Genomic DNA, 25,651 nt, shown 5'->3' with positions numbered 1-25,651 from the left:
GAAGAGATAAAAGAGTAATCGGCTGGGTGCAGTGGCTCACATCCATAATCCCAGCACTTTGGGAGGCCAAGGCGGACAGATCAGGAGGTCAGGAGTTCGAGACCAGCCTGGCCAACATGGTGAAACCCCATCTCCATAAAAAAAAAAAAAAAAAGTAGTCTACAGAATTGGAAAATGATTAAACTAAGGAGATCATACAAATGCTCACCGGTGTTTAAATTATACACTGGCTGGGCATCCCAGCACTTTGGGAGGCTAAGGCAGGTGGATCACCTGAGGTCAGGAATTTGAGATCAGCCTGGCTAACATGGTGAAACCCTGTCTCTACTGAAAATACAAATATGAGCTGGGCGTGGTGGCGGGTGCCTATAATCCCTGCTACTAGGAAGGCTGAGGTTGGAGAATCTCTTAAACCCAGGAGGCAGAGGTTGCAGTAAACCAAGATCGCACCATTGCACTCCAGTGAGGGCGACAAGAGCAAAACTCCCTCTTGAAAAATAAACAATTAATAAAGTACTCATCAATAAAAGGAAGCTAGATCAGATTTCATAGATGAGGTGAGGAGGTTGAGGAAGCAACCAGAGACCACAGTTGGGTCTAAAAGTTTAGCAGGGAAGGAAGGATGGAGGGAAGGCAGTTGCTTGGATGGATGAGATGGCCAAAGGAAGGAGCTGTGCCCTTGTGGTTTGCTTGCTCTTCAAGTGAACAGACTTAATCACATCAGTGGCAACAGAGACAAATGTCATGGGAAAAAGATCGAGGTGCATGAGATTGAAGAGGTAACTGAGGAGAAGTCTTGGGAGGAAGTCAGAGAAGCCGAAAGGTGAGGATTTGAATAGCACATTGCAGATATTTGGAGGTCGGCAGTTTTAATGCATTCACTCCACGTGGCTTCTATTTCTAAATACACATGTGTTCACCTGTGTTTTCTTACCTCAAGGCTGTTACTCAAAGTCAGTATTTATTCTTGCTCTGTGCCGGTAATTTGGGTACCTTCTATTTCCAGGAGGAAAAGCCCTTCTCATGATCTCTAAACACAGAAAAGGGAAGCATAGGCTCTGTCAGTCACATGAAGACCTGAGATGGTGTGGACTATGTGACTACAAATTAATGAGAAGCACTGTGACAAGCATAACCCGAACCCATCTGCCACGAGAATACCTGGGGATGCAATAACTTCTTCTTTATTCCACTTTCTCTCCTTCTCCCCTGTGTTGTGTTACAGCTGGGTCCAGCACACATTTCTCCCCACTCTGTATTACCACATGTGATATCACAACCACCATGGATGCCCCTGAGGGAAGGAACTGCCACATTTATCTTTCAGTCCTCCATGGGATCTGCCCAGTGCTTGTCACACACATTTGTCAAATTAATTTAAATCATCATGTTCAAAGCAGTCTCTAAGACAGCTGTACTTCTGTGTCAATGATGCTCCCCCAGGCCCAATGTGGTTTTAGATTTTGACTTAGAAATCTCTTCTGAGACATATAAAAGAATTGGTCACATTAATTTATATCCATATAATATTTTTAGTCTTAAATGGCATTTGTCCAGTCATCAGTTTCCAAGACGGCTTTCTGGTATTCACACTCCTGGGCAGTCCCTTCCCACACTGGGGCAGGACTGCCTTGTGTGTTTAATAATAAACTATGCAGAGTGATGATACATCACTTCAAAACATAGGTTATAAAAGACTGTGATTTTTGTCTTGGGTGCTCTTGCTTGCTCATTCATTCTCTCTCTCTCTCTCTCTCTCTCTCTCTCTCTCTCTCTCTCTCTCTCTCCCCTTTCTCCTCTCTCTCTTTCTCTCAAATCATCATCTCTGGGGGGATCCAGCTGTCATGTTTTGAAGATATTCAGAAGTCTTATGGAAAGGTCATATGGTGAGAAACTGAAGCCCTTCGTCTACTATCTTGTGAAGAACTGAGGCTTCCCAATAGCATATGAGTGAGCTTGGAAGTGGCTCCTTCAGCCCCAGACAAGCTTCAGATGAGATCACAGCCCAATCAACATGTTGTCTGAAACCTTTTGATAGACCCTGAGCCAGAACCACCCAGCTAAGTTTCTCCTGGGTCTTTGACCCTCAGAAACTGTGAGATACTAAATGTGTGTTGTTTTAAGCTGTCAAATTTTTGGGTAATTTGATATATAGCAATAGATAACCAACATGCCCAAGTTGATTATTAATCTGATTCATCAGATTTATTTCCAAATGTCTTTTAGATATTTCCAACATCAAATCCAAGGACAGATATTTGCCACCAGTAATGAGATTCAAAGTATAAAAAAAAAAAAAAAAAAAACTCATGGATTCTGAGGACAATTCCTAAAGTTCATAAAAACATTTCAGCAGTGGTCATGCCATCATAATAACTGTATATTCTCCCAAAGTGACAACTTGGATGAGGTATAAAACAGGCATTAAAACAAAATCAAGCATCAAGTTATAAGCCCAGCACTTCAGATAAACTGGAGTATGCTTAATGAAGGTCAGACTTTGAGCTCACTGAAATGTTCATGTCTGTGTTATTCATTTTAATGGGAAATGCTGAACATCAGGTGGATTTTGCATCTCTTCTGGGAAGCAGCATCAAACAGGCACAGGTTTTAGATTCTGACAAATCTGATTAAAGTCCTACATTGGCAATGTAGCCACAAGCAAATTACAGAAACTCACTAAGCCTCAATTAACTCACCTACAAATGGGAAAGAACATAGTCCTACCCCACAGAAGGAGAAAATTATGTTACAATTAGTACAGGATAGGTAATTTGCATATGCCAATTAATGTCATGAGTTCTTACTGCTTTCTTCGTCTGTGTAAGTGGGTAACACACTTTACAGGGCCATCACGAGGACCAAAGGAGAAAACTAATCTGTATAGGAGAGGGACAAAATAACTTAGTTTCATCCATTTGATGAGAAGTTTGGTTAAATATGGCAAAAAGAAGATCATTAGGTACATTGTGTGCCTGTATCAAAATATCTCATATACCCCATAAATATATATATATATATATATATACCTCGTATATACCCATAAAAACTAAAAATATTTTTAATTAAAAAAAGAAGATTATTAGAGTTCATGCTATTTTTTAAAAATGCTCCAGAAAAAAAAAAAAAGTCAATGCTTATTTCCTGAGCCAGATTTGATATTTTGACTCTTGGTAACTTTAAGTCAGTTAGTGCCTCAAGGTTACCTTTTCAATGCAAAGCAAGTTTATTCATTACTATTCTTTTCATTTTTACTTAAAATGTTTTGCATGTCAGAGATTTAACTCCTACGGAACAGGAAACAGCTGTAAAATAGGATTTCTCAGGAGTCCAGATTGATCAGAAAAGGGTCTGGTGGCACAGCAGGACAGAGACAACTTACCAAGTGATCGATCATACAGTTGTTCACTTATGGACTCATCTGGAATGAGACCTGCAACACAGTAATAATCATAAGACAAGACTCCTCTGACTACTCCAGAATGTTCTATGACTTTATTATTAATGCCACAAACATACTTCTTAAGCAAAGACACAGTGAGAGATCACCATTGAGTTTTGTTGCCATCAGCACTAATAGTAAAAACACCTCCTAAGTCATAGAACACTAACCCAACCTACTTTGTATTAAAGGCCACACAAGAAAAGGAAGAAGGAGAGCCCTTTCTCCCTGAACCAAGACACTCAAAGAGATGATTAGCTCTAGTGGTATGACTGAAAGATGATAGAATTAACCCTGTTTAGTTCTGATTCTCCCAGCTACACATTCTTAAGGGGAAAACCAATACCAGCTCTGCTCACTTGGCAGAGATGTTGGTGCCATCAAATGGAATTAGGTATGAAAAAGCTCTGCTGTGAATACAAAGGAATATCTTAATGAATAGTTGTATCATTATTATCTAGTGATAAGAAATGAGCAAAAGCAAAACAAAATGTTAATTTTCTATGACTGTAATTGTTCAAAGGTTATATACATATATATTTCTAGTTTTAAGTGACTCACTAACAAAAAGCTGCAATATGAAGTTATTTTAAGCAAAAAACTTAAATAAAATAGACCTTAACTTACCAAATGGATAATTGTTTCTCCATTTATGAGATCCCAACATGTCCCCAAAAATCATCTGAAGAAATGTAGGCATCAGAATGTGTCAGCACATGAAAGAAAGAAAAAGGAAAGACACTGAAAAATGTAAATGTCACCTGGAAGCCTCTGATATAGGTTATAGAATCCATTTTCAATGAAATAGGTAATACGTTATATTCAATAACTTTATATGGTGTCAAACACATGAGTCTAAAAAACACATGGGGAAGAGCAACCTACATGAAGTGTAAATTGCCCACCGATCTTTCCCTAGACTGAAAACGTACTCCCAAACATTGCCGATCCCCAGAAAGGCAAAACTCTGTTACACAGACTTGCACAAAGACTAAGTTTAGGTCCAATTTTAGAGCTTTCTCTCTACAAAGTCGCCATAATATGTTCAGTAGGAAAAGTTGTCCACAAGAAGTTTTTATGAGACCACTGAAAGTCCATGCAATCATTACAGAGTGAAGTGGCTGCTTGGCTCACAGTCTTCCTACCAAGAGTCTTGGCAGGCTGCCCTCTCCATCCTGCACAGTCACAGGTAGTCTCTTGGCCTCCATCACAGTGATTGGACCAGGAATACACACCAAGGCAATTTAAGAGAGAAATAATACTCTTTTCAACAAATAGTGCTGATACAACTGGATATGCATGTGCAAAAGAATGAAGCCAGACCCCTTCCTCGCATCATATGCAAAAAGCAAATCAACATGGATCAGACCTCATGTAAGACTACAGAAGCAACAAAATAAAAAACAGGTAAACTAGACTTCATCAAAATTTGATTTTGCTCTTCAAAGGACACCATCAAGAAAGTAAAGGACAACCCACAGAGGGGGAGAAAATATTTCAAAACAATGCAATGAAAAGACAAATAGTGCAATTCAATCATAAGCAAGGATTTGAATAGACATTTCTCCAAGGAAGATGTACAATGGCCAATCATTAGTCATTAGAAAAATGTAAATTAAACCATAATGAGAGCCAGGCACAGTGGCTCACACCCATAATCCTAACACTTTGGGAGGCTGAGGCAGGCAGATCACCTGAAGCCAGGAGTTGGAGACCAGCCAGGCCAATGTGGCAAAACCCTGTCTATACTAAAAATACAAAAATTAGCTGTGTGTGGTGGCACACATGTGTAGTCTCAGCTTCTTGGGAGGCTGAGGCACTACAGTTACTTGAACCCAGGAGACAGAGGTTATAGTAAGCCGACACTGTGCCACTACATTCCAGACTATGTGACAGAGTGAGACTCTGTTAAAAAAAAAAAAAAAAACCTCCACTAGAATGGCTAAAATGAAAAAGACAGGCACAACACATATTGACAAGAATGTATAGAGATGGAAATCCTCCAACATTACTGGTAGGAATGTAAAATGGTACAGCTACTATGGAAAAGATGTGGCAGTTCCTCAAAAAGTTAAACACAAAGTCACTATATGGTCATTAAACATGGAGTTACTATATGATCCAGGAATTCTGTTCCCGAGAGAATCAAAAACACGTGTTCACAAAAACTTGCACATGGATGCTTCAAGCATCATTATCTATGATAGCCAAAGAGGGAGAAATAAACCAAACTTCGATCAACGAACGAATGGATCGATCCAATGTGGCTCCATAAAATGGAACAATAGGAATGAATGCAGCACTGATGTATGCTACAACACAGATAAACCTCCAGAACAGGATGCTAAGGGAAACAAGTCAGTCACAAAACACAGGCTGTATGACCCCATTTGTGTGCAATGATCAGAATGGACAAATCCATAGACACACAAAGTGGACTAGTGGTTTTCCAGGCATTGGGAGGAAGGAGGAATAGAGAACGACTGTTATTGGGGTCTCTTTTCAGCACGATGAAAGTGTTCTGGATTTAAATGGTGGTGGTATTTGTGAATATAGTAAAAACCATTGAACTATACACATTAGAAGGGCAAATTCTATGATATGTAAATTATCTCTCCACCAAAATGTATTTTGAAAGGGGGATATCAAAACATCACATTTTACACAGTAAAGATATAAAATTTAAGATAAATTCATAATAAAGTTATAAATGTATAAAAGATTAAAAAAAAAAAAGAGGCGACACCAAAGCCAGGCCAATAGGAGCAATGCCAAGAGGTTTCCCTAACTGGCAATAGAGAGAAATGCCTCCTTTTCCCTGTAAGTACAGAGGACAGAAGTCTGGACACACAAGTACAGAGGACCTAAGTCTGGAGTAGCTTGAGGTTCTATTTCCTACTGCAAGGAAAAAGCCTCTCTGCAGTAAAGGTGGGCGTAGAGTCAGGGGGGCACAGTGACAGAGAGAAAGAGAAAGAGAGACAGAGAGAGAGGAAGGAGGATAAGACTGAGGAGGCAGAGAAGGAAGAAGAAGGAGAGGGAGAGGGAGGAGGGAAGGGAAGAAGAGAGTGAGAGAGACAGGGGAATGAGAAAGAGGAGGAGGAGAGGGGGGAGATGACAGGGGAAACGGGGAGAGAAGGGGAAGGAGAAGAATGTGGCACATACAGGATGGGAGGACATTCAGTCGAGTTGTCCATGAGGCCAACTTCTCTCCTTCCTTTCTGGGAATGTGATCCAGGGAATTCTCTCTTTTTGGTTTCGACTACTTCTAGTTGAATATCTGCCTTTTTAAATGAAAGGCAGTAAATAAATTAGATGCCTGTCACCCCTCCCTTGAGCTTAGAATTCCTGTCGTAATTCTTCCTCAGTTTCTTTCTCTTGGACTATTTTGGGCCTCTTCTCTGAAACCCTAGCTGACTGTATTCTATCCACTCCAAATCAGAAGGATATGTCTAAGGTCAAGCTTACTTATTAGAAACTGAAGAGAGAAAGAGAGCTTGTACCAACCTACAATTGTACTAAATTGTACCATTTCAGCTTTGTGCTCCTGGTGACGCCTGCACCATGGTGAGCTTGAGTGAGTGCTTATACGCCATGTGGAAGGCTTTTCTCCTCTACGTATTTCTCTTTCAGGATTGAAAAAGAAATAATAAAAGCTACCAATAATTCACATATCTATTTGGTTAAGGACAAAAGAATATTTCCAAATTTAGAAATTTATTTTCTCAATTTTTTATGGTTACTATACCTGTTAAAATCAGGTCATGGAAAGTCCAAACATTTTATATTCAGGTCTCTCATTATGTCCTTACCAGACTTGCTCTATGTCTTTATTAGTCATAATTTGGATTTTGGGGCTTATTTGCTATGGCTTCCATTTTTCTTCACCTTATATTTCTCACTCTGAAAATTCTTCTACATTCTCTATATGTTTATCATGTGATCTTTATTTTTATTGCTCTGGGAGGTTTTTTTAGTTTTGTTTCTTCTATTTCTTCCTTCCAACAATAATTTATTTGTTCTATGACTAAATTTATCATAGCCTATTATCTTTCTTATTTATAATATTATCACTTTTTTCACTGAAAATGATTACCAGCTGTTCTCTCCTTTCCTCTCTTCTGTTTCATGTAAGAAATTCATTTCAGAGTTTCCAGGAATTTTAAGTCTCTAACTGCTTTCTTCTTTTTTTTTTGAATTATAGAATTTTTAAATTTGAGAATTTTTTAAATAGATTTGCTCAAAATATTTTACAATCACCTAATCTTTCAGGACAAGCAACCTGGAAGTTTATTTTAAGATCTAGTTTGTTCAAAGGGCTAACTTAATATCTGAGTCTTCTTAGAAACTTGGAATTGGAAGAAAAGAGAGTGGACTTCACTACGCAATTCGAAAGTTGCAACAGAAACAATTAGAACCCATTAAATCAGGGGTGGAAGAGGGGTTAACTTAGCTAATCATTTAGTAAATTGATTTTGTGTTAACGGTCATAAAATGAACCAGAATCTATTTCTGTCAACATTCACTACTAAACCCTAGACCCAGTTAGCATTCTCTCTCACCTGTTGTTTATTTCATATATTTTCTTACCTAGTTCCAATCTATTCATCATCTGATTCTGTCACCATCCTCCACTCCCAACATACACACACTTAAATCCCTTTCATATCCCCCGTGTCATTAGGATAAAGCCAGGCGTCCTCAACAAGACCCTCGAAGTCCATCTTGACTGCGAATGCTCCTCTGGCTCCACCTTGTGCCTCTCTCCCCATGTTGTTTGTTTGTTTGTTTGTTTGTTTGTTTGTTTGTTTGAGTCGGAGTCTCACTCTGTTGCCAGGCTGGAGTGCAGTGGCCTGATCTCGGCTCACCACAACCTCTGCTTCCAGGGTTCAAGCCATTCTCCTGCCTCAGCCTGCTGAGTAGCTGGGACTACAGGCATGCTACCAGGCCCAGCTAATTTTTGTATTTTTAGTAGAGACGGGGGTTTCACTATATTGGCCAGGATGGTCTCCATCTCTTTACCTCGTGATCCACCCACCTCGGACTCCCAAAGAGCTGAGATTACAGGCATGAGCCACCGCACCCCCCACCATATTTTTCTCATTCCTGTTATAATGGAGTTCTGTCCATTTCAACCCATCAGCTTTTACGGCAATCCAGGGTACCCCACATGATTTCCCTTATACTTGAAATACCCATCCCGCTCCACCCTCTGCCTGCTCTGTTCTGACTTCCACCCACCTTCCAGTTCTTGACTGGAAGGTCAGTTCCTGAAGGATGCTCTCTGCTCCCCACATGACATGCATTCCTCTCACTATGTGGTCCCCAGTGCCTGCCTGGCAGTCAGGATAATTCCTGCCTAGTGGGTACCTTTCCCCAGATATGTCTATAAACTCCACAAAGGCTAGGACTGTGCTTGTCTTCCTCCCCACAGTCTTTTTTTTCTGATATAAACCACAAATCAAGACTAACAAAAGATTTGTGAAGTGATAAATTTGGCCCTTGTCATTTCTGTGTTAGCTGGACCATAGTGTATGAGTGTGTTACAACAGAATGTATTCAACTTCCTCAATATTTCAATAGGGTGTAGGGAAGCAGGCCCTTGATCACCGCACCAGCACTCAGAAAGGATTCTTCAACTATGGCTCCAGGATGAGTTCAGAGATCACCTGAGAGTTGACCCTCAAAAGTTGCCAGTGTGAACGGGATCAATCAATAAGGCCACGCTCAACTGAACGTTTTGTGGAGAAAGTCCTAATAAACTACGAAGTCCTCTTTGTACCAATAAGGCCATCCTCTGTGATAGGAGCATCTCAGTCATGAGTTTCACTACTTTCTAATTCTAAAATGTACTTCCAGACAGAATAGTTAAGGTGTGCGTATGTTAATTATGTGGAAAAATTAACTCTTATGTGTAATTCTTAAAGTAGAAATCTTATAATATTTTCATTTAATTTTTAGTACAGAGTTAAACCTTGAAAAACTGAACAAAAATATAAAATGGAAAGAAAGATTATGTTTGACAGAATCATCCATATAATGTTGGAAACATTTTTAAAAATCTGTTGATAATAAAACAATGACAAATAATATAATGTGACAAATAATATGTCACGTTTTTATCCCTAGTTTAGAGTGAAGAGATGGCCTCTTCACATTATATTCTTGTCCATTTCTTCCCCAGTTTTCTTGCATTTATGCAAGTATTTCGTGAGCTGTGTCAAACATTGTCCTAGGCTGACAAAAACAAACATTCCCTGCCCTCATGAGACATACAGTCTAGTAAGGAAAACAGGCAATAATCAGACAAATATATAATATAATTTCAAGGCAAAACTGTACATATTATTAATCTCACAGTATGATTGCAAATCACTTTTAATGCAGTTGAGGAAAAATAAGGTTCCTGCCACCCAGTGAGTATCCCAGTGCCAGGCCAGACCCTTCATGACCATCAGCTTACCACATTCTTTGAACAACCTATCAGGTGGTCTTTTTTTTTTTTGGAGGAAGGCAGGAAGGGAGGGAAGGAGGACGGTAGGGAGGAAGGCAGGGATGAAGGAAGGAAGGAAGGGAGGAAGGGTGGAGGAAGGAAGGGAGGGAGGGAAGGGAAGGAAGGAATTCAAGCAATGAGAGAGACATTGCCGACCTGGATCTAGAGGTTTACACGATGATTTCTTTTTTTTGAGAGAAGGAAAGAAAAAAAAATAAGTAAAGGAGAGGAAGAAAGAGGAAGAGAAAGAGGGAGAGTAAATGGAAATATTGCTTTATTCTGAAAAAAATTGGGTATTAATAATGGCCAATCAATGTTTCATTTAAACCTATGGGTAGGTGTGATGTGGTATTGACAAGAATGTATATTTTGTGTATTTGAAGTGGAGAGCTCTATAAATATTTACTAAGTTTACTTGTTCCGGATCTGAGTTCGAGTCCTTGATATCCTTATTAATTTTCTGTCTCATTGAATCTAAGTCTCTATGTACCTGGGTGTTAGGATCATTAGCTCTTGTTGTTGTATTGATCCTTTTACCACTATATCTTTGTTGCTTAAAATCTATTTTATCCGCTACGAGAATTGCAACTCCTGCTTTTTATTTATTTATTATTTATTTTTGCTCTCCATTTGGTTGGTAAATCTTTCTCCATCCCTTTGTTTTGAGTCTTTGTGTATCCTTGCATGTGAAACAGGTCTGGATGTAACCTGCCATTGGGTTTTCGCTGTGTCTTTTGATTGGGGGATTTAGTCGATTTAAATTTAGGGTTACTGCCATTTGATGTTGACTGGCTGTTTTATCCATTCGTTGGTGTAAATTCTTCTTTATGTTGGTGCTCTTTACTTTTTGGTGTATTTTTAGAAAGGCTAATACTGGTTGTTTCTTTCTGTGTGTAATGCTTCTTTCAGAAGCTCTTGTAAAGCAGGCCTGGTGGTAATAAAATCTCTGAGTTCTTGCTTGTTCATAAAAGATTTGATTTTTCCTTCAGTTGTGAAGCTTAGTTTGGCTGGATATGAAATTCTGGGCTGAAGGTTCTGTTCTTTGAGGATGTTGAATATTGGCCCCCACTCTCTTCTGGCTTGTAGAGTTTCTGCTGAGAGATCTGCTGTGAGTCTGATAGGCTTGCCTTTGTGGGTAACATGACCTTTCTCTCTGGCTGCCCTTAGTATTTTCTCCTTCGTTTCAACCCTGGTGAATCTAACGATTATGTGCCTTGGGGTTGCTCTTCTTGAGGAATATCTTTGTGGTGTTCTCTGTATTACCTGGGGTTGAATATTGACCTGCTTTGCTAGTTTAGGAAAATTTTCCTGAATAATATCCTGAAGGGTATTTTCCAGCTTGGATTCATTCTCTCCGTGGCATTCAGGTACACCTATCAAACGTAAATTTGGTCTTTTCACATAGTCCCACATTTCTTGGAGACTTTGCTCATTCCTTTTTATCCTTTTTTCTCTAATCTTTTCTTCACGTTTTATTTCATTAAGTTGGACTTTGACCTCTGATATCCTTTCTTCTGCTTGAACAATTCGAGTGTTTAAACCTGTGCATACTTCTCGGAGTTCCTGTATTGTATTCTTTAGTTCCATTAATTCACTCATACTCCGCTCTAAGTTGTCTATTCTCAATAGGATTTCATCAAACCTTTTTTCAAAGTTCCTAGTTTCTTTACATTGGGCTACAATGTGTTCTTTTAACTCACCGAAGTTTCTTATTATCCATTCCTTGAAGAGTGATTCTGTCATCAGGATGCGCTCGTTCTCCATCAAGCCTTGTTCCATTGTTGATGTGGAACTGTGATCATCTTTAGAGGGAGAGGCGTTCTGACTTTGAGTATTCTCAGCTTTTTTACGCTGGTTTCTTCCCATCATTGTAAATTTATCCTCCTGTCGTCTTTGAAATTACCAACTTTCAGATTAGGTCTCTTGAGTGGACGTCCAGGTTGTTAGTTCCCAGGGCCAGAGCAGAGGCGTTAAAACTGATGGTGCTTTTCTGCCCAGGATTCTCCTGTCTGGCTTCCTTCTTGTGTCCATAGTAGGCGACTCTGCCTTCCCGGGGCTCCAAACCTCGGTCAGAAGGGGAACCGGTCCCGTTTACTCTGCACCGAGCGCTGCCGTGCCGAGGTGCCGTCACAGCCGCTGCACCGGGCTCTGGTGTCCTGCTGGGGACCCTTGTGGGTCCTCCGAACCTGTTTACTCTGCTCAGAGAGCTGCCGCGCCGAGGTGCCGGCGGAACCGCTGTGCCGGCCTGGAGAGTAGCGCTGGCCACCCGTGTGTTTCCTCCACTGGGGGATCTTCTGCTCCGTGAGCGACCAGAATTTGTCTGAAAGTGTGGTGTCCTCTAGTTCTCCGTGAGAGCTGCAATCCCAGGATGTTAGCGATCGGCCATCTTGGATCCATTCCCCTCAGGTGGTCTTTATTATTGCTGGCATTTAACAGATGAAGAAGCTGTGGATCGTGAGGATTAAATGATGGTCAAGGTTCCTGACCTGGACTGCAGAGCTGGGAGATAGTTTTGAACACTGGTCCTACAAATATGTCCTTCTTGATTGCACTAAACCACAGTGTCAGGGAGCCACATACTTAGATCTGAAACTTCAGAGGTTTGCTCATTGTTACTTTAAGGCCATTTCTCAAATCCCAGGGAAATCGAGAGAGAGAGAGAGAGAGAGAGAGAGTGTGTGTGTGTGTGTGTCTGTGTGTGTGTGTGTGTGTGTGTAAGAGCAGGAGAATAGTCTGGGAGAAGTAGGGGATGTGGACAATAAGGCTGTAGGTGTCCAAGAGAGAATCCCACAGAGGCAGCAGAGTTCTGCATCCCCAAGCCTGGATGATGATCCAGCCACCCAGCAAACCACTCTGCTTTTTACAAAAACCCCCACAGAACCTAAGAGATGCAGTCTGGGAAGAGACAGGGCCCCAGTCATACCTCTTCACTGCTGTAAGACTCAGACGTGTAAGAGGACCAGCTGCAGCGAGCACGCACGCCCTGCACCTGCTGGCCAGATACCTTCACGGTGCTTCTGCAAACGGCTGTGGGCTGGAAAAGACAAAGCAGTGAGTTCTCTCTTCAGCTGCTCATGGAAAGGGTTAGCATCCATCCAGGAAATCAAGCAATACTGTCAGGTTTGATGAAATGACGAAGAAAGAAAAACTTCACAGAGGAATTTTGTTTTTCCAAAATGAAAATTCCTCAAGACTGAAGCAGAAACAAATGGAATATTTAAATATCTCTTTGGTGTTTGACCCATTACGAGTCTCTAAGAAAAGCAAACATTTCCCCCACGAGTGCTGAGTAGGCTTCCCTAAGTCAATTCTCATTCAGACAAAAAGAAACGATGAAGAACCCCACAGGACTTCACTCTCTTCTCCTTTGCCCTCAGATTTCATTAGAAATAGAAGCTTGTGGCCGGGCACGGTGGCTCAAGCCTGTAATCCCAGCACTTTGGGAGGCCAAGAGGGTGGATCACGAGGTCAAGAGATCGAGAGCATCCTGGTCAACATGGTGAAACCCCGTCTTTACTAAAGATACAAAAAATTAGCTGGGCACGGTGGCACATGCCTGTAATCCCAGCTACTCGGGAGGCTGAGGCAGGAGAATTGCCTGAACCCAGGAAGCAGAGGTTGCTGTGAGGCAAGATCGCACCATTGCACTCCAGCCTGGGTAACAAAAGCGAAACTCCATCTCAAAAAAAAAAAAGAAAAGAAAAGAAATAGAAGCTTGTGACACTTTGGTATGAGTCCTTTGTAAAACAGAGACACAGTGAATAGTTTCATGAAACAAATAACAAATTAAACAATCCTCTTTTAAATAACAGAACCCACAAGCTTAAACCTCAGACTGCAAACACTTTGGAAAGCAAATTTTGGACTGCAGGCATTGCCCTGTTCAGATGGGATTAATGCTCATGGGTGTTGATTAAGTGTCTGTGGAGACCAAAGGTATTCCACTTTAGATGCCAATCCACCATGTTGATTTCTCATTAACCCATTTCTGGGAATCCCTCTAAGAGTTCCACTTTCACATACATACTGTAAATCCTGACCTTAGGTCAAATCCCCTACAGTACATAATCACCGGGTCGGAGAGGTAATGGCATGGGGATCCATGGTCTCACCTCCACCCCAGACATGGGTTCTGTTTGTAAGTCCCTATGAATTGTTCTTGTTTGTTTGGTTGGTTGGTTGGTTTCCTGAGAAACTGGATTTGGCAGCCTCTTACTTCAGCCTCTCAGCTCCCTTGGCCTTTGGTGTTAGGTTTGCATGGGCCTGCTCACCGTGGAACAGTACCTGTTCTGGTCATGAGAGACACAAAAACGAACATGCCATGTTCCTGATCTCACTGACCCTGAAATAGTAAGGAAGACAGATGCTATTCAACAGTCAACTGCAATTGAACATGACATGTGCCGGGAACACAGTGTTTCATTTTCCTTTGTAAAAGAATCTTAAGTGTGTCTGGGATTTGTCTTTGCTGTTGGCTTCTTTGTATTCACTTTACCTGATAGAAATTCATCCTCATGCTAAAGAACAGGAAACTGAGGCACCAGGGATTAAGTAATTTTCAGGATCACTCAGGATCTCAGACTCCACAGCTCAATGCTCAGCCACTGTGTGACATTTCCCCCACCAGGGGAAACCGTGTCCACACAGTTAGTGGTGTGGCCAAATGCCAGCCAGGCAGGGGCCAAGTTCTTCGTGTGACTCCAGGTCATTGAAGTGAGTCTCTTCCTTGTGTTAGTTTCTGGGTCTGGTCTCCTTCCACCAGACTTACCACATAGTAGTCCCTCTGGAAGGCACACGTAAAGGGATCTTCTCCAGAATCCCTCCTGCATGTAGTCTCCCGGATGCTGAACTCTAAATTCATGACCAAGTTGTTCTCATCCAGGACCTCAACCTTTCACAAAAGTAAAGTTATCGGAATGTGATCAATGCATTTCTGAAGTTTATGATGCTATAAACCATTCTTTCTGCCCCATGAGAAAAAAGTAACAGAATCATCCACCATGAAAGCAATAAATTATCTTAGCAATCATTGACTTCCATGCCTTCCTTCTGCAGCCCAGAGAGGAAAAGTGACTTGCCAAAGTTGTACATAGTTTAGCGACAAAAATGAAATCAGAATGTAGGTGTTCTAACTGCAAGGCCAGTATTGCTTCTAACACTTTAACAGAGACAGCTGATCCTCACTATTTGTGGATTCCACACTGGTGAACTCACCTACTCACTAAACCTTATTTGTAACCCCAAAATCAACACTGGTAGCACTTACTTTGGCAACCATCTATGGACAAGTGCAGAATGATGAAAAACTTGAGTCACCCAGCGTGCATGTTACCAACAGAAGCGGACCAAGGGGTCATTCTGCCTTCCTGCTTCAGCTCTCATACTGAAAACAAGTGTGCTTTTGTATGGTCTATTATAGTGGCTTTATTTTTTAATTCTTGTGGGTTCTGTTGGTAACTTTAGTGTTTAAGATGGCCTCCAAGCCTGGTGTGGAAGAACCCACTAGAGTTCCCAAGCACAAGGTTGTGATGTCCCTGACATGGAAAATATGTGAATAAGGTAAACTTTGTTCAGGCAGGAGTCACAGTGCCGATGACCATGAGTTCAGTGTTAATGAATCAACAACATATATTAAATTATGCATCTTTAAGCAGGAACTCACACACACATGCAAAAAACCCATTGATGGCTTGACAAAAATTTTGTGACCTGAGGCTCACAGGAACCAAACCTTTTATTTCCTGTAGGAGCAATGATTCCATGTTTGCTAATTCAGTGTTGATGGTGGTTTTATACAACATAACTACTACAAATATAAGAATCAACTATGCATATTTCTAAGTGTCATTTTCCTAAAAGACGGCTCCATAATTTCTTAATAATTCCTGAAGTAAATAATTAAGCAACAAATGCATCTATGCAGTACAGACTGTTCTCCAGCCCTAGCTTCCTACTTGAGCAGTTCTAATCTATGAGTGAATTTAAATAATTTTATACTCCTTTCCACAAAGAAAAGTTGTCTAAACTTCTTGACAAATCTGGGGAGTTCTGATGTCATGAAGTCCAGTGACTTACACTCACTGTGAGTTCAGCACCAGAGGCAGAGCAGGGAAGATGCCATGTGGCTTAAATTCCAGAGGAGGTGCCACACAGTAGATGCATCAAAGAAAACAATACAAGATCATCATCCCAGATAGTTATGGGACTATCAAGAAAAACGACAAGACAATGGGGGTGAGGGAAGGGAGCAGCTACTTTAGAGAAAATGCCAGAAAAATCTTCCCAAAGAAGGCAAATTAGAACCGAGCCTTGAAGGATGGGAAGAAAAAGCAGAGCTAATTTCCTGGGGCAGGGAGAAGTCTGACTGTTGAGGCTGGAGCAACCTGACCAAGGTGGGAACTATGCCCTGTAACTTCAGAGAGATGGGGAGCAGCAGACAGGGTATGGTCTTGGAGCCCATGGGAGGGTGTTTAGATTTCATTCTCACTGCAGCAAGATGCTACCAGAGGGTTTTAAGAGCTGCACCTGAATCGCTGTGGCTGCTGCAAGGTTAAACAGATTGGGGCTGGAACAAGGGGGCAGCAGGAAGCCAGCAGGGAGCCCGCCATGGTCCATCACCTACCACCCCCAGGATCCGAGTCACTTCTTCCCTATTAGTTTCTGAACCCACCTGGCAGTAGATTGAAGTCAGCAAAACATTGAACCTACTGCCCTGGAGGAGAGAGATGGAGGCAGCACTCTTTCTGTGAGAGCAGGAACGACTTACAAGTAGGAAATGATAGGCACACGCAGAACATTTTGTTTTGTAAAAGAAAGTGGCAAACTCCAAGCTTAGGATGGGGATCTTTATGTCTCCTGACATAGGATGCATAATGAGTGCTGATAAAAGCAGAATTTTCTGAAAACAAGTAGAAATAAAAACTTAACCTTAAACCTTACCATCAATTACTACGTCGTATATTTATTATTTTAATATATCGGATGTTAAATCTGAATCTCATTAAAAAATGAAAACCTCTCCCATCAGCTGAAGTCTATTGTGTGGGAGCCTCCACTGCAGAGCGTGCTTCAGCAATTCACCTTCATGCAATCTGCTGAAAGCACACTGGCAACACGAAAGCCTCGCTGAAAAGATGAAAATGTGGGCTTTTTTGGGGGGGTACAGATCACTTTATTGAGTTCAGAGGCGATTTTGCAAATTCTTTTGCATCTTTAAGGGTTCTTACAAGAATAGGGAGAAACACCTAACATTTTTGCTGTTTCATTTGAACTCATTTTCTGCCAGTAAATTTCTATGCTGTGTTATTCAAAAAATGTGGGACAGCCTAAATGCTCAACAATAAGAAATCAACTGGAGAAAATTAAAAACCCAGCATTACTGCTGAAATACGTTATGGTAATTTATGATCAGTGTTGCGGTATGGTCCTATTTTTTTTTTAATATATTTTATACCTTCATATGGAGAAAAAAACCCCAAAAGGATATCCTCTCATGGGTTTATAGGGAGTGTTTCTCAGAGAAATAAATAATGAATGCTCTTTTTCATTTTCTCTTTCTTGTGTTTTCTTTTTCTAATGACTATATTTTAGTTTTTATTTTTAAAAGAAATAAAAATATGTAAAAATAAAAGACCCAGAGCAATTCCATTCGACAATTGTAGTGGTTAATTTTACGTCTTAAGTTGACTGAACCGTGGTGCCTAGATATTTGGTCAACATTATTCTGAATGTTTCTGTGAAGCTATTCTTTGAATGAGATTAATATTTAAATCAGTGGATTCTGAGTAAAGCAGATGACCCTCCATCATGTGGTGGGTGCATCAAATCAGTTGAAGTCCTTAATAGAATAAAGACAGAAATCTTCCCATCAGAAAGGAATTCTACCAGCAGACTGCTTCTGGATCCAAACTATAAATTGTACCTGAATCTCCAGCCTGCTGGCCCACCTCGTCAGACCTTTTTTTCCTTTTGGACTTGTCACCCTCTGAGATTGCATGAAGCAGTTCCTTATAATAAATCTCTCTCTCTCTCTCTCTCTCTCTCTCTCTCTCTCTCTCTCTCTCTCTCTCTCTCTCTCTCTCTCATATTCATATGCATGCATTTATACATGTATACATGTCATATTGGTTCTGTTTCTCTGGAGAACTCTCACTAATAGAGTGTCACTGATCACTTGCATTTTTCAAATGAATCCCTCATTAATGGACAAAAAGTAAAGATCAGAAATGGCTAGTTGAGAATAATTTGGCAAACCAAAAGCCAAACAATGCAAAGAAGTTGAAAGGTAAAATGAACACATACAAAAAAGGCATGGAAATCTCAAGGACCCCAAACCTCCATGGTTTTGCCTCCAAATGTGCCTCAAATCTATCTACTCCCCTCATCCTCCCTGCCCTGACTTAAGACCCCACCCCAGCATCTCACCATGCTCAGCTTCCCACCACACACCCCACTCCACGTGGCAACTAGAGAGATTGCAATGGACTGTTTGTCCCCGGCCCCAATCCCTACGCTGAAACCCTGATCCCTGATGTGGTATTTGGAGGTTAAGCCTTTGGAAGGTTATGAGGTCTTGAAGGTAGAGCTCTCATAAGTGGGATTAGCATCCTTATAAGAAGAGGCTGGAGAGTTAGCTAGCTCTCTTTCTGCCATGTGAGGATACAACAGGAAATTAGCAGCCTGTAGCCCAGAAGAGAGGCCTCACCAGAACCAGACCAGAGTAGCATGCTGGCACCCTGATCTTCAATCTCAGCCTCCTGAACTCTGAGAAATAAATTGCATAAAATATAAATTATACACCACCTAGTCCATTTTGTTATGTGTTTCCGGCCCAAATTAAGCAGAGATGTTTTGCAAATGCAAATGTCCCCAGGGAATATCCATTGCCCTTAAAACTGACCCCAGGCCGGGAGCAGTGGCTCACGTCTGTAATCCCAGCACTTTGGGAGGTCGAGGCAGGAGGATCACCTGAGGTTGGGAATTCAAAACCAGCCTGACCAACATGGAGAAATCCCATCTCTACTAAAAATACAAAATTAGTTGGGTGTGGTGGTGCATGCCTGTAATCCCAGCTACTTGGGAGGCTGAGGCAGGAGAATCACTTGAATCCAGGAGGCGGAGGTTGCACTGTGCTGTGAGCCGAGATTATGACATTGCACTCCACCCTGGGCAATAAAAGCGAAATTCCATCTCAAAAACAAAACAAAACAACAACAAAAACAGACCCCAAACTCCTCAAAATCATGACCTTGGCATGTCCCACTCATTCCTACCTCTCTGACCCCTCTCCACTCCCACGTTTCTCTCCCAGGCTCGCTTGGCTCTATCCAGCCTCCCTCTCAAGCCCTTTTGTCCTTCAGGGCCCTCCCACTGGCTCTGCCAGCTCACCCCAATATTTCCTCAAAAGGTCTTTCTATGGTGGGAACTTCTTGTCACTCGAGTGAGTCTTAACTCAAAGATGCATCCTCAGTAGAGAGTTTTGCCCCATCTGACTGCTGCCTGAGACTGGGTCCATCATGTCAACCTGCTCACCCTCTGCTATGGTCTTCTCCACTATCGGAAATGAATTTGGTTTACTTAACTGTGTCCTCTTTTTCTTCCCCTATCTTCCCCTTCCTCTCCCTCCCCATCTCCCTTCCCCCTGCCTGATAGAAACTGCTCCCTGTGAAACTACAACCTGAATTGTCCTCTTTGCTTCCTCCTGCCCAGCACAGAGCCAGTGCTCACCTTTCCTTTCTCTGCTTGTGTCCACTGAGGGAACAGTCCAAGTGAACCTAATGTCAAGGTTGGGGCAAGAAAACCATCAGTGCTGAAGTCATGTGGTTTTTTTTTTCCTTTCTCGTCCTTTTTCAAATTTGGAGCCCAAGAGGTGAACAACTTGAAATCAATTACAAGGATATTTGATTCAGGTCTGTTGGTAATACCCAGTGGGTCTTCACCCAAACTGCACATTAGAATGAGCAGGAGAACGTTTAAGAATACGAGCCCCACACTCAGAGACCGGGATTTAAGGAGTTGACCATCCCTCCTGGACACCAGAAATATTTAAAGCTCTCATGCAATAATGATGTGCAGTCTGAGTGGAGAATCACTGGGCTTAATAAGCAAACTCGGGGAAAAGCAGAAGGGCCCAACCTTTTCCCTACAACCATGGAACTGTACCCCAAAACACTCAGGACTAAACCACATCATGAGTATTTTGCTTTGAATATATTCTTAGAAGTGAAACTATGCCATTGAAAGATTTAAGTATTTACTTATTTTAATGTTTAACGTGCTTGTAAATATGCTTAACACACATTTCCAACTAGCTTTTCAAAGACAGTTTTAGAAAATAACAAACTCGAGCAGTAGTTTGATTTCTTTTTCTCCTTGTTATTCTTTTACCTTGTTATTATTCTTTTTCACATTGCTATTTTAATTCTGCATTTTTTCTTTCTATTAGAAAAGTTGAATGCTTTTCCAAATCCTTCTTAGTCTTTTATATTTCCTCTTTTGTGAATTGTTTGTAATCCCACTGTTAGTGATCTATTCACTCAACTCTCTCCTAAGGGCTTTCCCTCTTAGTGTATCCCTCACATCTGCTAAGGTAGAGAGAATTGGTATATTTGGAGCCATCTATAGGGTGTTTGTAGAAGACATTGTTAATACACACATCCTAAATCAAAATATGAAACACTCTCAATAAAAAATATATATATGTATCACCAGGAGAGATCAAAGGAAGAGAATCTTCCTTCCAGTGGAAGAAGAAATAGAGTTCTCAACAAGAGGGCATGGTGACTGTAGCTTGACCAGTGAATTTGAATAATTGGAAAAGGCTAGGGAGAGGCAAGAATTGGCAGACCTCCGGGTAAAGGAGCAGTGTACTCGAGGTGGAGAGGCAGCCTTCTTCCTGTGCCCATCAAGAGTCACACACATCAAGTATAAGTATACCTATTTTTAGGTGCATGTGTGGCTGGGCTTACGTCTGGGTGACTATACCAAGATGACGCATGAGCCAGAACATGCTCTGGTGGCTGTGCCTCCTAATAGCTCATCCCCACAGGCCAGACTTCCATGGTATCAGTAATTGGTCCTCTTGGCATCTGTCCTCATGCTCAGATTCATCTAATAAACTACTAACTTTCTTCTGTAGTGAGCAATAGCTGAATCAAAAGTAAATTTCAACTGTTCCTCTGCAAGGTTGGCAACAAGACCTCGATTCTACACCACCGCCAGTAGATTTCATTAAATGCCCATGGAAACTGGCATTTGAAAAACCATAAAAGCAAGGAAGGGGGTTCTGATCCAGAAGCAGCTCAGTCTTTGGTGTGGCAGCTGACCAGTGCCTCCACACCACAACATCCAGATCAAGTGACCTCACTCTGACCGTGATCCTGGGATGGCACCCAACAAAAGCACAGCCCATAGTTTTTATGAACTATAACCAAACCAGAAAAGAAAACTGGGACCATTTGATTCATTTCCTTGAAATTTGGAAAAGAGTAACTGGGAGTCAGGTTCTGAAGAAGATCAAGCTAGAACTAGGAAACCATGAGACAAGTGCTCTGCAGAGTCGCAGAGGGAACAAGCTAAGAGTGAGTCCAGGAGGAATGAGAGAAGGGAGTAGGCAGGCAGAAAGAAAGCAATGCCCATCTGGTCTCTGCTGCCAGGACCTTCAGTCGTGTCTTCGTTTCCATTCTCATGCTGCCTGGCTGCACAGAACTTTCATTCCTACAACATGCAACTTTATAGAACCTCCCTACCTCCCACCTTAATCTAAATTTGCTTGAAAATGCATCCATTCCTACTTCCTAATGAGCCTCATCAAGATGATAAAAGGCAGTGAAATTACCTGAGGAACAGAAAGAAAGGAGGGGACTTGCTGCTTATGTTTCTCATTTCCTTTGAAGGATATTTTTACATTTATTTCCTTGCATATCACAGACTTAGTCACTGGAATCCCAAGTGATTACTCTTTCTCTAGCTCCCAAGGCCAAGAGGAAACAGACTATTACCAAATTGACATAGGAAGGTGAATTTCTTTGGCTCAAAAGCCAGATTATTTTCAGTAAGTATTAGGAGCAGAACTGCTGAATTTGAAAGGAGATTCACTTCAATAAATGAGAAGTTCTTAATAAAACCCCTCAGAAAGAACCATGAGGACTTCAAGTACAAAAAGCAAGATGCAGGGAAACAGAAGGCAAAGTTAGAGAGAAGAATACAGTCATCAAAAGTGGCTTGAAAAGCCTCATGACAAATATTGTAATTAAATCCTTTCTCTGTCATGAAAGAGAGAACTAACTGCTTTCATTTTTAAACTGGAGAAAATGTCTTAAAAGTATATCCAATGAACTGACAAAAGGCAGACAGCATTGTAAGGAGCAGAGAAGACTTCACTGTGCACTTACTCTTTTTAATGAGCTTCTGAGTGCCCGAAACAGATACGGACTCAGTGACTGGGAATTCACTTTTGCCACAGAGGCACTGAGGGCATCACTTAAGGAGGATGGATCGTAGTCGTACACTGGGAAACCTGGGCACACAAGCACATGGGGCAAGGTGAGACAAGACACAGGTGCCAGTGTGGCTCTGCATCATCCAGAGCAGGTGGCCAGGTTGGTGAATACCTTACCTGAGCAAGACCAGTAGTTCATTCCAAGAGCAAACATAATCAATATCTTCATCATCTTCTTCTTTATTCTGGAAATAATGATTTTAATTGAGAGACAGAGAGAATGTCTCTCCATGTGTTTGGGGATGACAATTCTTCCTAAGAGGAGCTGTCTATCGAACACTGGCTGCTTATTTTGACTGCAGCAATCTGAAACTTAAACAGAAACAATTGATCCTGGGGTCAATATTTTCTGCTGACTTTTCCTATGGAATGGTTCCAGTTTGAGGACACTTTTGAAATTTACACCTCACCAGGGAACTTTAGTCCAAGGCAAAAGGCATCAACAGGCTCAGGATTCCACATGTCCTGTTTATTTTCCTCTATTTTAATTTCATTCTTTTGGGGGAGGGAATATAATCTTACGTTCAACAAAATGATTAATCTTAAATTGTTGTGTATTGAGTTCCCCTCATGGTTCTAAAGATCTTGCAGTTGGCTGCTTATAAAAATAGTGTGGGTATTTCAAGATCTTCTTGGAAATTATGACTTTGGAGAATTTAATTTTATATAGCGTCCTAAATATTCCAAGCAAGTCCATGTGCAGTAAAAAGCTGGAACACACCATCCTGTTAACCAACCTTCTGTGCTACTGGACACTTTTGCATGTCACCTGGATAATAAAGTATTTACATATTGATGATTCCCATGCACTGTAAGATCCCAAGGTAGCTTTTGAATCATTAAAAAGGAGAGCTACTTTATCGGAAGTACAGTATGTAGGTCATTGTGTTCTTATTTGTGAATTAAAGTGCATAAGAAGCTGTTATGGCTCAGAAAGGCCTGGACTGGGATCTTGGCTCGACCGTGTACCAGGTGTATACCCTTGGGCATGGTACTCAACACTTCTGAACCTCACTTTTCTTATCTATAAAATGGGCTTAAATTATTAGATGTCAGGTGTGTTATTAGTCAGGGTTCTCCAGCAAGGAGAACGAAAAGATAGAGGGAGAGAGAAAAGGAGGTATTGAGGAGTTGGCTCGCACAATTGTGGAAGGCGGCAAGTCCAAAGTGTGTGCTGTAAGCTGGGAGGCTGGAGCCCTCGTGAAGATTTGCTGTTTCAGCCAAAGGCAATTGACTGACAGAATGTCTTCCTGCTCCGGGGAAGTCCGTCTTTTTCTCTTCAGGGCTTCAACTGATTGGATGAGGCCCACCCACATAATGGAGGGTAATCTACTTTACATAAAGTCTGTTCATTAGAATGTTTATCTCATTTAAAAAAATACCTTCCCAGAAACATCTAGAATGGTGTTTGACAAAATGTCTGAGTACCGTGGCCTAGCCAAGTTGACACATAAAATTAGTCATCATATACTAATGAATAACACGCTCTCAGAAGAGTGCTTGGCAATTAATTGCTCAACAAATGGTAACCACTAGTAAGAACTCAATTCAATAGATACTTTTAGTATCTGCTATGTGTAAGGCAACCGGTCCAGAGAATATCTGAAATGAACTGATAATCTAGCCTGTCCTTCATAAACAATGCAAATATGTGTGCCAACAGAGGAAGTACAGATCCCTGGAGGAATTCAGAGACAAGCTGAAGAAAGACTTCCTGGAGATGGTGGAAACATTGGTGGTTTGTGTTCTTCTCTCAAGTTCAGTGCTCAGGAGATCATGTGTCTCTTTGATCTTGACCTTGATGGATGAAAACTCATTCAACAGGAGAGAAGGACCCTCAGCCCAGGGCAAAAGACCAGAAGAGGCAACACTGGGAAGGGGACTGCAGTCATTTGCCAAGGGACGTAGAGGCAAGCAGGGATGTTCTTTAAAAGCAGGCCAGGCACTGTTACCAACCAGGAGGAGGAGGAGACCTAAACATAATAGATGTTCCCTCTAGGAAGGCAGTGATGCAAAGTTTCAATTACTGCTACTAATATATAAGGCAACTTTATGAATCAAAGTATTGCCTCAGTTCTGCCTGCCCTCTTCAAAGGACAAAAGTATGCTTGTGATGACTTTACATACCGACCAGGTCATGATGCTCTCATGAGTATTTACTGCCCTGACCCAAAAGACATTCTTGCTATAAGTCTTACTCATCAGCACTTTGGCACAAAGGCATATTTAAAACCCCTGGATAATCTCAGGTTCTAAACGCTCATTCATCTCACTCATGCGCAACTCTGGGTCCAGCAGCTTCTGGCCACTCTCCAGCCTCATCTCCAGCCATCCTCCCTTCCTCACTAGGTGTCCTTGAGTTCCTTGGGGACACCAAATGACTTCCATCCAAAAGCCTTTCCACGTGCTATTCGCTGCATCAAACAATAATGACATTCCTCTTGCATGCCCCAAATCGGCTTCTCTCTACCATTCAAGTCTCAGCTTAAAGAGCACCTCCTCGGAGAGCTTCCCTCGATCAAGCCCTGACCTAAACCACTCTATCCTTTACCCGTCCATGCCAGTTCCCTGCTTCCCCCATTCCTAGCACTTACCACAAATGGATAATGATCTTGCTGGTTTGCTTGATGCTGTCATTCTCCTCTGGTAGACTCTTAACTCCGTGAGGCAGAAACCATGACTGTCTTATTTATGGTATCCCGAGCACCCAGATAGGAATACGATTAAGTATTTGTTGAATGAGTGAGTGAGTGAATGAATACTTGGTCTGTCTAAACTTTAGTCCAAGTCTTTCTGTTTGAAGCCGGCACTAATTTCTGGTATGTAACAGGTACACAGAGCAATGTGCTATGAGGTGATGATCATTAAAATTTGTAATTCTGTTACTTTTAACCTGCTTTGAACTCAATTCCATTAGAGTCTTCCAGATTTAACTAATGGCACCATCTGGCACCAAACTCCATGGTCTCATTAAATGAGCAGTAGTAATAAAAGTAATTGCAAAAGAGTAGAGGAGATTAAGGAGACAACAATAAAATAATGTTGCCAGCACAGGGCTATTGATTTTGTTTGTAGCTTGCTGGTGTGGGGAGAGATCCTTTCATTTCTCAGATTCTCTTGGCTACAATTAAACATTGGTACCAGACACGCAGGGGCAGGCACCGATTAGTGCTAAAAAGTGATGGTCTAAAAATCCTAGACTTATTTCCTGTCTAGTAAA

General features: G+C 41.5%; 1 protein-coding gene across 5 annotated transcripts in view; it reads right to left on the bottom strand.

Annotated features, from left to right (window-relative positions):
• Positions 1–22,698, bottom strand: part of SPP2 (secreted phosphoprotein 2) — a 33,014-nt gene extending 10,316 nt beyond the window's left edge. For all 5 annotated transcript variants that reach the window (XM_078329190.1, XM_078329192.1, XM_035306107.3 and 2 more), the window contains exons 1-7: positions 22,549–22,698; positions 22,325–22,449; positions 14,701–14,823; positions 12,856–12,966; positions 4,070–4,124; positions 3,383–3,433; positions 935–1,030 (exon numbers count right to left, since the gene is read on the bottom strand). In XM_078329190.1, coding sequence (XP_078185316.1) covers positions 945–1,030; positions 3,383–3,433; positions 4,070–4,124; positions 12,856–12,966; positions 14,701–14,823; positions 22,325–22,449; positions 22,549–22,663 — 666 coding nt within the window. In that variant the 5' untranslated portion in view covers positions 22,664–22,698 and the 3' untranslated portion in view covers positions 935–944. The remainder of the gene's footprint in view (positions 1–934; positions 1,031–3,382; positions 3,434–4,069; positions 4,125–12,855; positions 12,967–14,700; positions 14,824–22,324; positions 22,450–22,548) is intronic.
• Between the last annotated feature and the right edge of the window lie 2,953 nt (positions 22,699–25,651).

This window comes from Callithrix jacchus, chromosome 6 (genome assembly GCF_049354715.1).
Source record: "Callithrix jacchus isolate 240 chromosome 6, calJac240_pri, whole genome shotgun sequence".
In the NCBI taxonomy this organism is placed as follows: Eukaryota; Metazoa; Chordata; class Mammalia; order Primates; family Cebidae; genus Callithrix; species Callithrix jacchus.
Note: the sequence above shows the minus strand (reverse complement) of the source record. Positions and strands in the feature narration are given on the sequence as shown.